This window comes from Capra hircus, unplaced genomic scaffold (assembly GCF_001704415.2).
Source record: "Capra hircus breed San Clemente unplaced genomic scaffold, ASM170441v1, whole genome shotgun sequence".
NCBI classification, from domain to species: domain Eukaryota; kingdom Metazoa; phylum Chordata; class Mammalia; order Artiodactyla; family Bovidae; genus Capra; species Capra hircus.
The window spans coordinates 40,302-52,925 of NW_017189543.1; the positions used below are offsets into that span (position 1 = coordinate 40,302).

The window sequence follows — 12,624 nt, forward strand, 5'->3', positions numbered from 1 at the left end:
CGGAACAAAATAGAAAGCCCAGAGATAAATCCATGCACCTATGGACACCTTATCTTTGACAAAGGAGGCAAGAATATACAATAGAGAAAAGACAATCTCTTTAACAAGTGGCGTTGGAAAAACTGGACAAACACTTGTAAAAGAATGAAACTAGAACATTTTCTAACACCATACACAAAAATAAACTCAAAATGGATTAAAGATCTAAACATAAGAACAGAAACTATAAAACTCCTAGAGGAAATCATAGGCAAAACACTCTCTGACATAAATCACAGCAGGATCCTCTATGACCCACCTCCCAGAGTAATGGAAATAAAAGAAAAAATAAACAATTGGTACCTAATTAAACTTAAAAGCTTCTGCACAACAAAGGAAACTATAAGCAAGGTGAAAAGACAGCCTTCAGAATGGGAGAAAATAATAGCAAACGAACCAACTGACAAAGAATTAATCTCAAAAAAATACAAGCAACTCCTGCAGGTCAATTCCAGAAAAATAAACGACCCAGTCAAAAAATGGGCCAAGAATTAAATAGACATTTCTCCAAAGAAGACATACAGATGGCTAACAAACACATGAAAAGATGCTCAACATCACTCATTATCAGAGAAATGCAAATCAAAACCACATTGAGGTACCATTTCACGCCAGTCAGAATGGCTGCAATCCAAAAGTCTACAAGGAATATATGCTGGAGAGGGTGTGGAGAAAATGGAACCCTCTTACACTGTTGGTGGGAATGCAAACTAGTACAGCCACTATGGAAAATAGTGTGGAGATTCCTTAAAAACTGGAAATAGAACTGCCATACGACCCAGTAATCCCACTGCTGGTAATACACACCGAGGAAACCAGAATGGAAAGAGACACGTGTACCCCAATGTTCATCGCAGCACTATTTACAATAGCCAAGACATGGAAGCAACCTAGATGTCCATCAGCAGACAAATGGATAAGAAAGCGGTGGTACATATACACAATGGAGTATTACGCAGCCATGAAAAAGAATGTGTTTGAATCAGTTTTAATGAGTTGGATGAAACTGGAGCCTATTATGCACAGTGAAATTACCCAGAAAGAAAAACTTCAATACAGTATACTAATGCATATATATGGAATTTAGGAGATGATAACAATAACACTATATGCAAGACAGCAAAACAGACACAGATATATAGAAGAGTCTTTTGGACTCTGTGGGAGAAGACAACGGTGGGATGATTTGAGAGAATTGCACTGAAACATGTATATTATCATATGTGAAGCAGATTGCCAGCCCAGTTTTGATGCATGACACAGGGTGCTCAGGGCTTGTGCACTGGGATGACCCAGAGGGATGGGATGGGGAGCGGGGAGAGGGGGGATCAGGGTGGGAAACACATGTACACCCGTGGCTGATTCATGTCAATGTATGGCAAAACCACTACAATATTGTAAAGTAATTAGCCTCCAATTAAAATAAATTAAAAAATAATATTAAAATAAAATGTGAAGAGATACATATAAAAAATCAATAAAAAGTACCAATACATGCTACAATATGGATGAACCTTGAAAACATTGTGAAAGATGCCAGGTGAAAAATGCAGCATATTGTTTGATTCCATTAATGTGAAATGTCCAGAATTTGAAAGATTAGTGGTTAGAAGGGCCTGGCCAGAATTGTAGGGGAACTGTCTAATGCTGATTAGGTCTTGTTTGAGGGGGAGGAAAATATCTTGTGCTTGGACAGAAGGGAGGCTACACAACACTGGGAATATGCTAAATGCCCCTGAGTTGTCCACTTCAAAAGAATGACATGTATGGAATGACAATTCTATCTCGATTTAAAAACAAGTGATTTCTTTATGCTGGAGGCCACCACAGCTCCTGAGTCAGCATGCAGCAGTGTACACAGAAGCAGATGTGAGCTGTAGTGGTGGTCACCGCTTCTCCCTGCTCACCCTAAACATGTGCCAAAGAGCCCTTCCTCGTGTGCATCCTCTCGTCACATCTGTGCAGCACTTGGGAGCACCACCCAGGGCCAGTACTCTAGGTCACAGGGGAAAGGCTGCATGGCACATCCCTTGTCCCCTCCACTAAAAAAGACAACAGCACAGTAAGGTCACTCTCGACCACTTTCCCACCTAACCATTGCACGTTACCATATGACAACAGCAGCTGGAGCAAACTCCCAGAAGTCCCCTGTTGCCTGGGCTGATTCAGCCCTCCTGCTTTTGCTCTCCACCACCCCACTCTGAGGACCATTGTGCAAATGTTCTGGGCAATTCGGTTGGCATGTTCCCATTGGAGAGTTGCCCTGGGGTTAAGATGACACTGGTCTCTCACCAGACCCCTGCCCTGATTGCCATGGGCTGGGACACGTGTGTATCCATTTGTGTTTCTGTACCCCTGGGGTCTGATTGACAAGGAGTTGGCCCAGGGTTGGGTCCTGACTCCTCCCAGAGGAGTTGCTCTGGGAATGGATGAAGAAGTAGCCTGGCCACGTGGGAAAGGACCCCTGAGAGGGGTGGGAGGTGTGCATTACTCTCCCTCCCCCTACTTTGGTTGTCTCTCTGCAAACCATGCCAGGTCAATCTGCTGATTCAGAGGGACCAGAGGGTGATTGATGGCTGACAGGTAGAGTGGCCCAAGTGGATTCCGGGAGGTCTTGGAAGAGGCATGCCTGGGAGCATGTCGGGGAACAACTGAGCCACACCAGGGAAGGGGCAAAGATCGCTGGTACCTGGGGATGCAGGGCAGGCCTGTCAGACCTCAGGGCCATGGGCTTTGTCTGTGAGCAGGTTCCTGCTGACGCCGGTCTCCAGGCATCCCTCAATCCTCCCAGGAGGAATTTTTGGAGGGGCAGAATAGCCTGGATAGAGAGAGGGTGGCATTATCCTGCCTGCCCTGCAGGTGGTCCCCAGTAGATCTAGTGATGGAAGCCATAGGGCACGCCTGCTCAGAGGAGAGGTGAAGGATACATCCTGGGGGTCCCTTTCTTTCCTTGTTTACCAGCAAGGGGCTCCATACTCAGTGCATTTCTTCTAAGAGATGGGGGCTGTTTGTTGCTGGCCTGTTTACTCACAGCTTGGGGTAGCTACTCTGTTTGGCAGGATCAGCACCAGAGCTGCCATCTGGGCACACAGAGAGAAAGGGTCAGTGCTGGAGGAGAGGCACCCTGATATACGTGGTGGTGGCAGGGACACAACTGCCCTTGTTGAACACTAAGGGCTGGGCACCTCTTTAGGACCCTGTAGCCTTTGGTGTCCTATGTTCGAGCAGCACACTGCACCTGGGCCTGAGGGTGCTTGCCATGGAGTGTGTGTGTAGGCCTGAGCAGGATCAACTTTGATGACATGAGACTCAGTCTGGGGAGAATCCACGGGGACTCTCTGGACAAGAAGTGTTCTGAGCTTGGTCTTCAAGGCCCAGCCAGGGTTAAAGGGTGGGACACCAGGGGAGAAAGTGTTGCCAGTCTGTCAGAGAGGAGATCTATGTGTGCCCTGCTGCACGTGTGCTGGGAGTTCCTGGCACACCAAAAGAGGCTGGAGAGGCAAACAGGGACTGGCAATGAAGTCTTACTTAATTGGAAGACAGCTCTTTTGATATCTGCTATGGAGGTGTGTTCCGTGAAAAATGCATAAGGTGATCTGCACCAAGAGGGAGGCAGCTAACTGCACTGTTTGCAAAGGGAACTGCTGAGATTACCTGTCAAGACTGGCAACAAAGCAATTTGGAAGACCCCAGCCAGTCAACACTCTCCGTGAAGCCTTGGAAGCTAGGCCAGGTCTGGACAGCTGTGCATAATAAAAGGGCACTATTTTAAGCTTCTAAATGTGAATCTATGGGATGAAAGTGAAAGTCACTCAGCTGTGTCTGACTCTTTGCGACCCCATGGACTATACAGTCCATGGAATTCTCCAGGCCAGAATAGTGGAGTGGGTAGCTGTTCCCTTCTCTAGGGGATCTTCCCAACACAAGAATCGAACCCAGGCTTCCCCCCTTGTAGGCGGATTCTTTACCAGCTGAGCCACAGTGAAAGTTCTATGTGCCTATAGGGAACATGAGGCTGGATGAAGAAAGTGCAGCTCTGGCCCATGGGTGTGGCTTTCTTATCAGTGAAGCCGCTTGCAGTGGTGGATGCTGGGCTCAGCCGTCCTCAGTCTTTGGGCTCTCTTTGGTCAACTTCCAACAGTTTTCCTGGCTCAACTCACCACAACAATTTGGCAGTGGTTTTGCCCTTGTTTGTCTTTCTTTACAAGATCTCCTTCCTTAAGTTCACTGACCAAACTCATTTCATTCTTAGCAACGCTTGTCATCACTGCAAGCTGCATCATTAAATGGCCTCGACGTCCCAAGGTTAGAAGGGTTTAGAATTTCAGAAGACTCCACTTTTCTTCTTTCTTTCCCTCTGTATCCCTCCTCCTATCCAAGAGTTTTGGCACAACAGTATTAGGATTGGTTCGAAAACTTGTAGGTCCAGATCATGTTCCCCGCCTGCATCATCTAAGCAAGAATGGACTGACTTAAAGAATGTGAACTGGCTCCCCCAGCCCAGCGGGCATTTCTGGCCTCTGTGAGGTCCAACAAGAAACTTAAGAGCAGAAGACCCAGTTTCTTAAGTCACATTTCCAAGTACATGGTGACAAAGAGCAACAATACGATAAAGGAAGTTAAGGTTTTGGGCTGATAACCTCCTCAGCTCTTTCTTACCATAGACTGAAATACGGAATTAGCTTCTTTGATTTGAGCTTCATGATTTTAAGTCATACTTCTTTTCTGTATAATTTCTCTAACATGTGCCATTGTCTATTGTGCTAGGTTGAATTGAGCTCCCCTGAAGGATATGTTGGTATCATCCCTGGTGGCTCAGTGGTAAAGAACCAGCTTGCCAATACGGGAGATCTGGATTTGACCTCTGGGTGGGGAAGATCCCCTGGAGGAGGCAATGGCAACTCACTCCAGTATTCTTGCCCTGGGAAATCCCATAGACAGAGGAGCCTGGTGGGCTACAGTCCATGGGGTTGCAAAGAGTTGGACATGTCTGAGGGACTGACACACACACACACACATATTTTATTTATTAATGTATACCTTTCCCACATAAAAACAAAAAAAAGAAAAATTTAAAAGTTACATCATAGAAACAGTGCAAACATCTGATGTTTTGCATGGATTACAAAAATCTTCTGTGCTTGCCTGCCTAAATTTGAATTCTGTGGTACCTGTCCTATCATTAAGAGGAAAAAAGCATAAAATCATTGTTAAAAGAGGGAAGACTGCCACCCCAATAACCTAAGATACATTGAGAAATGTTTTCCTCCATTCCATTATGGAGCATCAAATTAAATCAGTCTTTAAACTTTTTGTTCTCAGGACCCCTTTGCATTCCTAAAATTTATCGAGAACCTCAAAGAGTTATTGTTTATGTGGGTTATAAATATCAATATTTACTGTATTAAAATTGAAAATAAGAAATTAAAAATATTATTTATTCATTTAAAGATGACAGTAATAAAACCACTGCATGTTAACATGAATAACATATTCTATGAAAAAAATCTATGCAAAACAGATGAAAGTGAGTGGAAAGAATGGCATTGCTTTACATTTTTGTAACCCTCTTTGATGTATGGCTTAATGTGAGAGAGCTGGGAAATCACGTCTGTTTCTGACTTTAGCCTGCCACAATATCACACTTTGGTTGCCTCTGGAAAATTCCACCTTACCCTTGGGAAAAAGTGCAAAAAGCAAAAACATCTTAGCAGCATTATGAAGAGAGATTTGAACCTGTAGATTCCAGCTGAAAGGGTCTCGAGGACTCCCAGGGTTCCCTGGACTCTGCTTTGAGAACTCCAGTGTTACTTCGTACTTCTTGGGTCCTGAAAACGTATTCATTAATTACACTGAAGCTGGTCATTGTTATACTTAATCATACTTTACATTTGTGGATGCAGTCATTCCCCCTGTCCTATCTGATGCTGTTACTGGGTGGAAAGCAATCTGGAGCAGCACTGGGGAGTCAAAGGAACGGTAAAAGATCCCAATGAAACAATGGTTAGGCCAGGGCTATGGAGGGACCTGAAAGTTAGCAGTGTGGAGGCATGGGTTTGTGAACAAGCATTTCTGTAAGCTTCTACTTGCAGCTGGGCATAAAAAGATAAACAGGACAAGGCCACTCCCTTGGAAAATTAAGAACTCAGCGTGGGGGACAGATAAAGACAAACTTACGTATAACACACAAAACCATGAGGTCATTGTTACAAGGAGTAGCAACAGAACGTGGGAGTGGAGTGGATTGTTGCAGATAGAGAACAGATCAGAGAAAGCAGTCTTCTATGGGTGGACCTGGAGAATTTTTCTAAGGTGACCCTGGAAGGAAACATTCTAGATGGGGTGAAGGGAGTGTCTGAAAGCATGGAGGCAGGACTAGATCTCCAGTATTGAGAGCACTGCTGCTCCAGTGCTGAGGGGGCGCTGTGAGAGGCGGTAGAGGGCTAGGAACCAAAACATCAGCATCCTTGGAAAGTTTCAGAAATGCAAATCCTCAGGCCCCATACTGTTGAAGAAGTCTGATGGTCGAGAAACCAAGCACCACACTCAAGAGAGCTGGAGAACTAACGTTTATTACACCGATGGGTCCAGAGGAGTTAACACTTACAGCTCTGAGCACTGAACAAAAACATTACAAAGGTTTCATAGACAGTGCATGACATCAGACTATAGTGGCAGTGCTGACTGTTAATAGGCTAGTTTAAACCAGGGGTTTCGTGCAAGTGGGAACAGCTGTTAGGACACGGTGGGGGAGGGGAGTGCCTGACTTCTACACAAACAAACATGGTTAAGCAGGCAGCTCTTGGCATTGTTTTAAGTTTCCATTTTCCCAAACAGTCGTAACTTACATGACTTTGCAAGGAGCAAGCTGAGTAGCAAAGAGCAAGCTGAGTTACAGGAGCAGAAGGAGTATTTAGTTATTTCTAGCTGGGTGTAAGTTTTAAATTTTCCTCTCCAATACTTCTGGAGTGGAGCCCAGCACTCTGAACTTTAACAAGCTCTCCAAGTGGTTCTGACAGAGGAGAAACTTCTAGAAACACAGCAGCCCAGCATTGGTTTCAGTGTACAGGGTTTGATGTGACTGCATTCTAAGCCCAGTCCCAACACTTATCAGCTTTGTCACCCCCAGCAATACTCTCCACCTTTTGGAATCCCATTTCCTGCAACTCTGAGGTGGCCACAGTAAGGATATCTCCCTGATAGGTGTGCAGGCAGGCTTGGATAGGACAGTGTGTGTATAACATTCAGGCGGGGTCTCACACAGCCCTCAGCAGAGGGGAAGGGACACCCACTCTTGCCCACCCTTCTCCATGTGAGTGCCCTCTATATGGAACTGGGCTCACTCAAACAAGTTCTCTTGCTCAGTTGACTTGTTTTGTGATTACCCGTTTCACCCCAATAAACACCATTCCCTTCCCTTTTTGGTTCCTCATCAGTAGAATGGAGATCATGAGATGTGCTCTTGGACTAGAGCTAGGATGTGAGATTACAGGGAAACAATCCCTCCCATATCCTGGTGGGTATGCTTCTCTCGCTCCTTTCCCTCATTGCTGTGATTGTCCTTCCACGTGTGCCCAACATCGCCTCCTAGAGGGAGCGCTCTTGCAGCATTCTTGTGGGAAGAAGCCTTACGGTTTTCTCGGAAGAGCTACGGAAAGCCCTGCTCTGCTTCCACCCCATCTCCATCTTGCCTCAGTCTCGGGGTGCCTGTGCTCGCCTCATTTTGTGCATGGGGGCGGGGCCAGGAGCTGGGAGGCTTGGGGGCATGATGGGAAGGGCTGTCAGTCACCACTCGGTCAGAAAGGCTAGTCTGGAGACTCTGAGCAGTGCGACCCTGGAAGTTGGAGGCTCAGTGAGCTCCTGCACCTTGCTGGAGTCTACACACTGATCCCAGGGCTGATCTGCGATGAAACAGGGCAGCCGGCACCTCCAGCATCCAGATCTTCATGTGGCATATGAAAATGCAGGTGCCAGTGTTTCAGCCCAGATCCCCAAATCAGACTCGCAAGGGTGGGACCCTGAAAGCTGCATTTGAGTCTCAGTGGCAGAGTGATACTGAGGAATACGTTTGAAACTCTGGCAGGTCAATGCTGGCAGCAATTTCCAGCGAACCTGCCATACCAAGGTCATGGAGGGGCATGTGCAAGGTTAAGGTCTTGAAAGATGGCTTTTGAAATCTCCAGGTAGCTTTGGAATTGACAAAGACTCCAAGCTTCCAAATATAATTTTAGTGTTTCATCATATTCAAATTCCTTGGACTTAGAATTTCCCAGGTGGCTCAGACAGTAAAAACTCCGTGTGCAATTTGGGAGACCTGGGTTCCATCCCTGGGTTGGGAAGATGCCCTGGAGGAGGGCATGGTAACCCACTCCAGTATTCTTGCCTGGAGAATCCCCATGGACAAAGGAGTCTGGTGGGCTTGAGTCCATGGGATCGCAAAGAGTAGGACACGACTGTGTGACTAAGCACACACAAGTGATATGGTCAGTAGCAGCTAACCACAAGTCATTGGTAACCAGGTGTGTAGGACCCGGGGTGTGGACTGTGTGTGGTTTAGCACTGAATTAAATGACCTGGGCTGAGAATGAGTAAGTAAATATGTATTTGTTTGTGCTAAGGAGAAACATAGGTGAAAGAGTCATTGGATAATAGACTCATTGCTGCTAACGGATGCAAGTGATGTGGGCCAGGAGGAGGCTGAACTCCTCCTAGAGGAGGAGGAGTATTATTTATGTACAATAAATGTCCAAATATGTTCCATCTGAAATGTGATGAAGCAGAAGTTTGAGGTGAAAGACACAATGGTTTTATTGTGAATCAAAACAGCTCCCCTTTGCAAATAAAAAAAAAAATCACATGGGCATGTAATTTTATCCCCATAACCTGGGGCTAAAATTTTTTCCTGACTCATTGGAAAAGACCCTGATGCTGGGAAAGATTGAAGGCGGGAGGAGAAGGGGACGACAGAGGATGGGATGGTTGGATGACATCACCGACTCAATGGACATGAGTTTGAGCAAGCTCCGGGAGCTGGTGATGGATAGGGAAACCGGGTGAACTGCAGTCTATGGGGTTGCAAAGAGTGACTGACCTGAACTGAGTTGAACCTGGGGCAGTGACAGTTGATTCTTTCTAAGAACAAGAACACACTCAGGTTCACGTTAAATCTTTAATGTTTATTTTCCTATTGGGTTTTACAAAGTAAACTGGCTTTTCTTCCTCTCCAAAAAAAAAAAAAAAATAGTAATAATGAAATCTTGTTTCAAGGTAGGATAACAATCCATGAGCTTCAGAATTTACCTGTTAAACTGCCTTTCACTGTTTTCTGACAGCAGCCATGTTTAGCTGAATGGAGACTTTTCTGTAACCCATTTCCCAGACCCTCCTGGTCCACCTACTGCTCAGGCAGCCTGGAATGACTTACTCGTCTGCACTTACACTGCTGGAACCTGTCGGAGCTAGTTGATGAATAAGTCAAAGGATCAAGCTTGCTAGGTTTGGGACAAATGACTGCAATTTTTGGGAGGAGATGGGTCGATGAGGGCAAAGCGCCTGCTTTGCTACAATGTATGCCAACTGGATGGGTTCCAAGCAGTCAGCCTGGACTCCAGGTCTAGACAAGTCAGCCTGAGTCTACGATGGCTGTAGTCATCTTCCACAAGGGGACAGATGCTGGCATGTAGGGGATCCAGTCACTGTCATATAGGAAGACAGCCAGGAGTCTGTCTATTTGGGGAAACCATTCAACCGTTGAAGAAGAGCACCTCCCGCAAATGGAATCTCAGGGGAGCCAAGGGTGAACATTTTTGCAGGGGTTGACAGAACAGTTACTGCACGCCGAGGTTTCATTCAGCCTCACATGGACTACATGCAGATCACCCGTTAACTTTGTTTGGATTTCAGACTGCTTTTCCAAGAACCATTGGAAGGTAGTGGTAGGACACAGGAAACATCTCTGACACTGGTTTCATCTCTCAGGGCTTTTTATTTTCCCAAATGGATAAGCATGGCAGGGAAAAGTCAGGGCTTATCTTAAGGAGGAATCCAATCAATTGTGGATACCGATGTGCCACAGGAGGAATGGCAAACCCATGTGGCTTTTCTGTAAGAAACACGCCTTAGATCTTAAACACGATTGCTGCTTTGTATCCAATACAGGGCTTTTTCATGTAATAAAGGAATGCATGTCCCCCTTTAAAATATGACGTAGAGTCAAAAGCCATGTCGTAAAAATATCTGGAAAACTACACATCTGGGCAAGTAGAGGGAAGTACAGCTCTTTACAATAGTTTAACAAGTTAGTGGTGCGAGGGTTTGGGGAAGAAGAAACTGACGACGACCATGCCACTCACAGGTGCTGGAGATGGATCCAGAGTGAATTCAAGTGTGCTCCTGAGGCCTCGGATTTCCAGAAGGTGTTTACATGCCGTGTGGAGTGGGAGGCTCATGCAGTTCATACAGACGGGGATTGTTGCTAATGGTGTGACTGAGAAGTCTGCCCGATGCCCTGTTGGGCACAGGGGTAGAGTTTAGCCTTGTTCCTCTCGGCTGATCTCTTTCTTATTTTCTTCAAGATTTTCTTATCAAATAGTTCTTTTTCCCGGTAATACACAGGTGGCCCTTGCCGGTACTTTGCTTCTGCCTCCTTGTAGTCCAATCCATCCACTGTAGCAATTGAACAAATGATTGCTTCTGGCAGAAGGACTTCCAGAAGGAAGCTCACTGGGTCATCTCTGGTCAGAGCCAGCGCTCTCTTGTCTATGTGTTTGTAGATTTCTCGTAAATGTCTTACCACTACATCTAGCTGATCTTCATCCTCCAGGTATGTTTCAACGCAGATCACGTACCTCTCTGAATTCAGAAATGATTCAAGCCACTTGGATTCTTTCCTGCCTTTGACGATGTCCAGAAGATGTGGGTCGGCCCCCTTTCTTTTCACGATGAAGTCCACCAGCTTCTGGTTGGCTCGGTCGCGAGCAGCCCTCATCCGGTCAGGGAGGATTCTCTTGCAGTGCCTCTTTGCAGCCACAGGGGTCTCCTCCTCAGAATCTTCCAGGTCGGAATAATTCACCTTGGGGAAATCCATCTGCAGATCACCTTCTTGGATGGCTTTCCTCATGGGGTAACTGAGGTCAGCAGCATAGTAGTCCAGGAAAGAGCCCACAAAAGACCCGCGAACAAGCCCTTCTCTGTAGCTGGAAATCAGTGAGAAACACCAGTTCACACTTTCCCCGTATACTTTGCTGGCTCTCTTCATTAGCTTTTCTTTGCCGTTATAATCCAGATGCTTCAACCTTCGAAGAGGAACTTGAATGCCGCTCTTCTCACAGTGCATGTTGGCCTCAATCAAAAGCACCCTTGCGGTCTGCTCGGTTGGGCTGACACTCGTGACCACGGCTGGCCAAAATGGGTGATTCTGAAACTTAAACCAGACCAGCATTCCTCTCTCAATGGGACACAGCTCCTCTGGGAACGCCATGCTTGTCAGCTGTCCTGCTTCCTTGCCCCCGCCCTCCTTGATGGCATTGGTGGGCTTAATAGCCTTTGAGCGAGCTGAGGGCTGAGATTCTTGCTGCTCTTCCTCACACCCTGGGGCCTGCAGCTTCCTTTTACTGTTTGCTAGGTGGAATGAATTACACAGGCTCAGGTTAGGGGCACTGGAGGATGCTGCTGCACCCTCCGAGCCTGAGTTGCACGTGCCCTCTCCAGGGTCAACATTCACCGAGGAGGTAGCACGTTCAGGGGACACAGCCAGGGACTTTGGGCAGGTGCTGTGTGCCCCCTCTTCCAGAGCCTTGGTCACAGTGAGGATGAAACCCGGTGTAAATGATGGAAGCACACATCCACCTCTAACATCTACACCCACCTCCTCCACTGTACAGGGCAAGGACATAACTTTTGAGGCGTCCCCCTTTTCCTTGCCCTCTTTCTCATGGTCATCTTCTGAAAGGGACGGGAAGTTTGGGTGCACCCCGGAGCTCTGAGATGACTCTGTTTGCATTTCGCTTGGGATCAGGGCGATGGGTGTGCACACCTGTGGCTTGTCTCCATATGGGCCATCCTCCCTCTCTGAAGGTACCACGGGTGATTTGGAGCTTTTCCTTTTCCTCACACTCCTCCGTAGGCCCCGACTGGGCTCCTGACACCTTCTACGATGTTGCTTTTGCAGTCTCCTTGGAGACTGCGTCTTGGACTCTGGATCACCCGTGACTCTTGCTGGAGTGAAATTTCCATTCTTATTCAGAAGGTCCCAGGCCATTGTAATAGCACATATGTAGGCCATTTCCTCTTCTTCTGGGGCACTGGGCTCCGGCTGGGCCGCTAGTGAGGTGGAGATGGATTCAATCATGGACTGCTTTAGGGTCTTCATCTTTGTTTTTTTCACTCTGATTTTTTCATCTACTGAGAGTATCTGAACTTCCAGAGAAAGGGCCCTTTTTCTCTTCTGTTGTGGTGAGACGCTGGGTCTGGACAAGACCTTGGCTGGCCAAAAGCGGCCTTTCCAAACGCATAGGACATACCTGGTGTCCATCGTGATTCCACTTGGGCACCAAGGATTAGTTAGCTGAAGCTGACGGGTCTGGC

General features: G+C 46.7%; 1 protein-coding gene across 1 annotated transcript; it reads right to left on the reverse strand.

The window, feature by feature from the left end:
* Positions 1-10,513: 10,513 nt before the first annotated feature.
* Positions 10,514-12,409, reverse strand: LOC102170304 (PWWP domain-containing protein MUM1L1-like). The gene has a single exon (XM_005700554.2). It carries the CDS (start codon positions 12,407-12,409, stop codon positions 10,514-10,516), a length of 1,896 nt encoding a protein of 631 aa, XP_005700611.2.
* Positions 12,410-12,624: the final 215 nt, after the last annotated feature.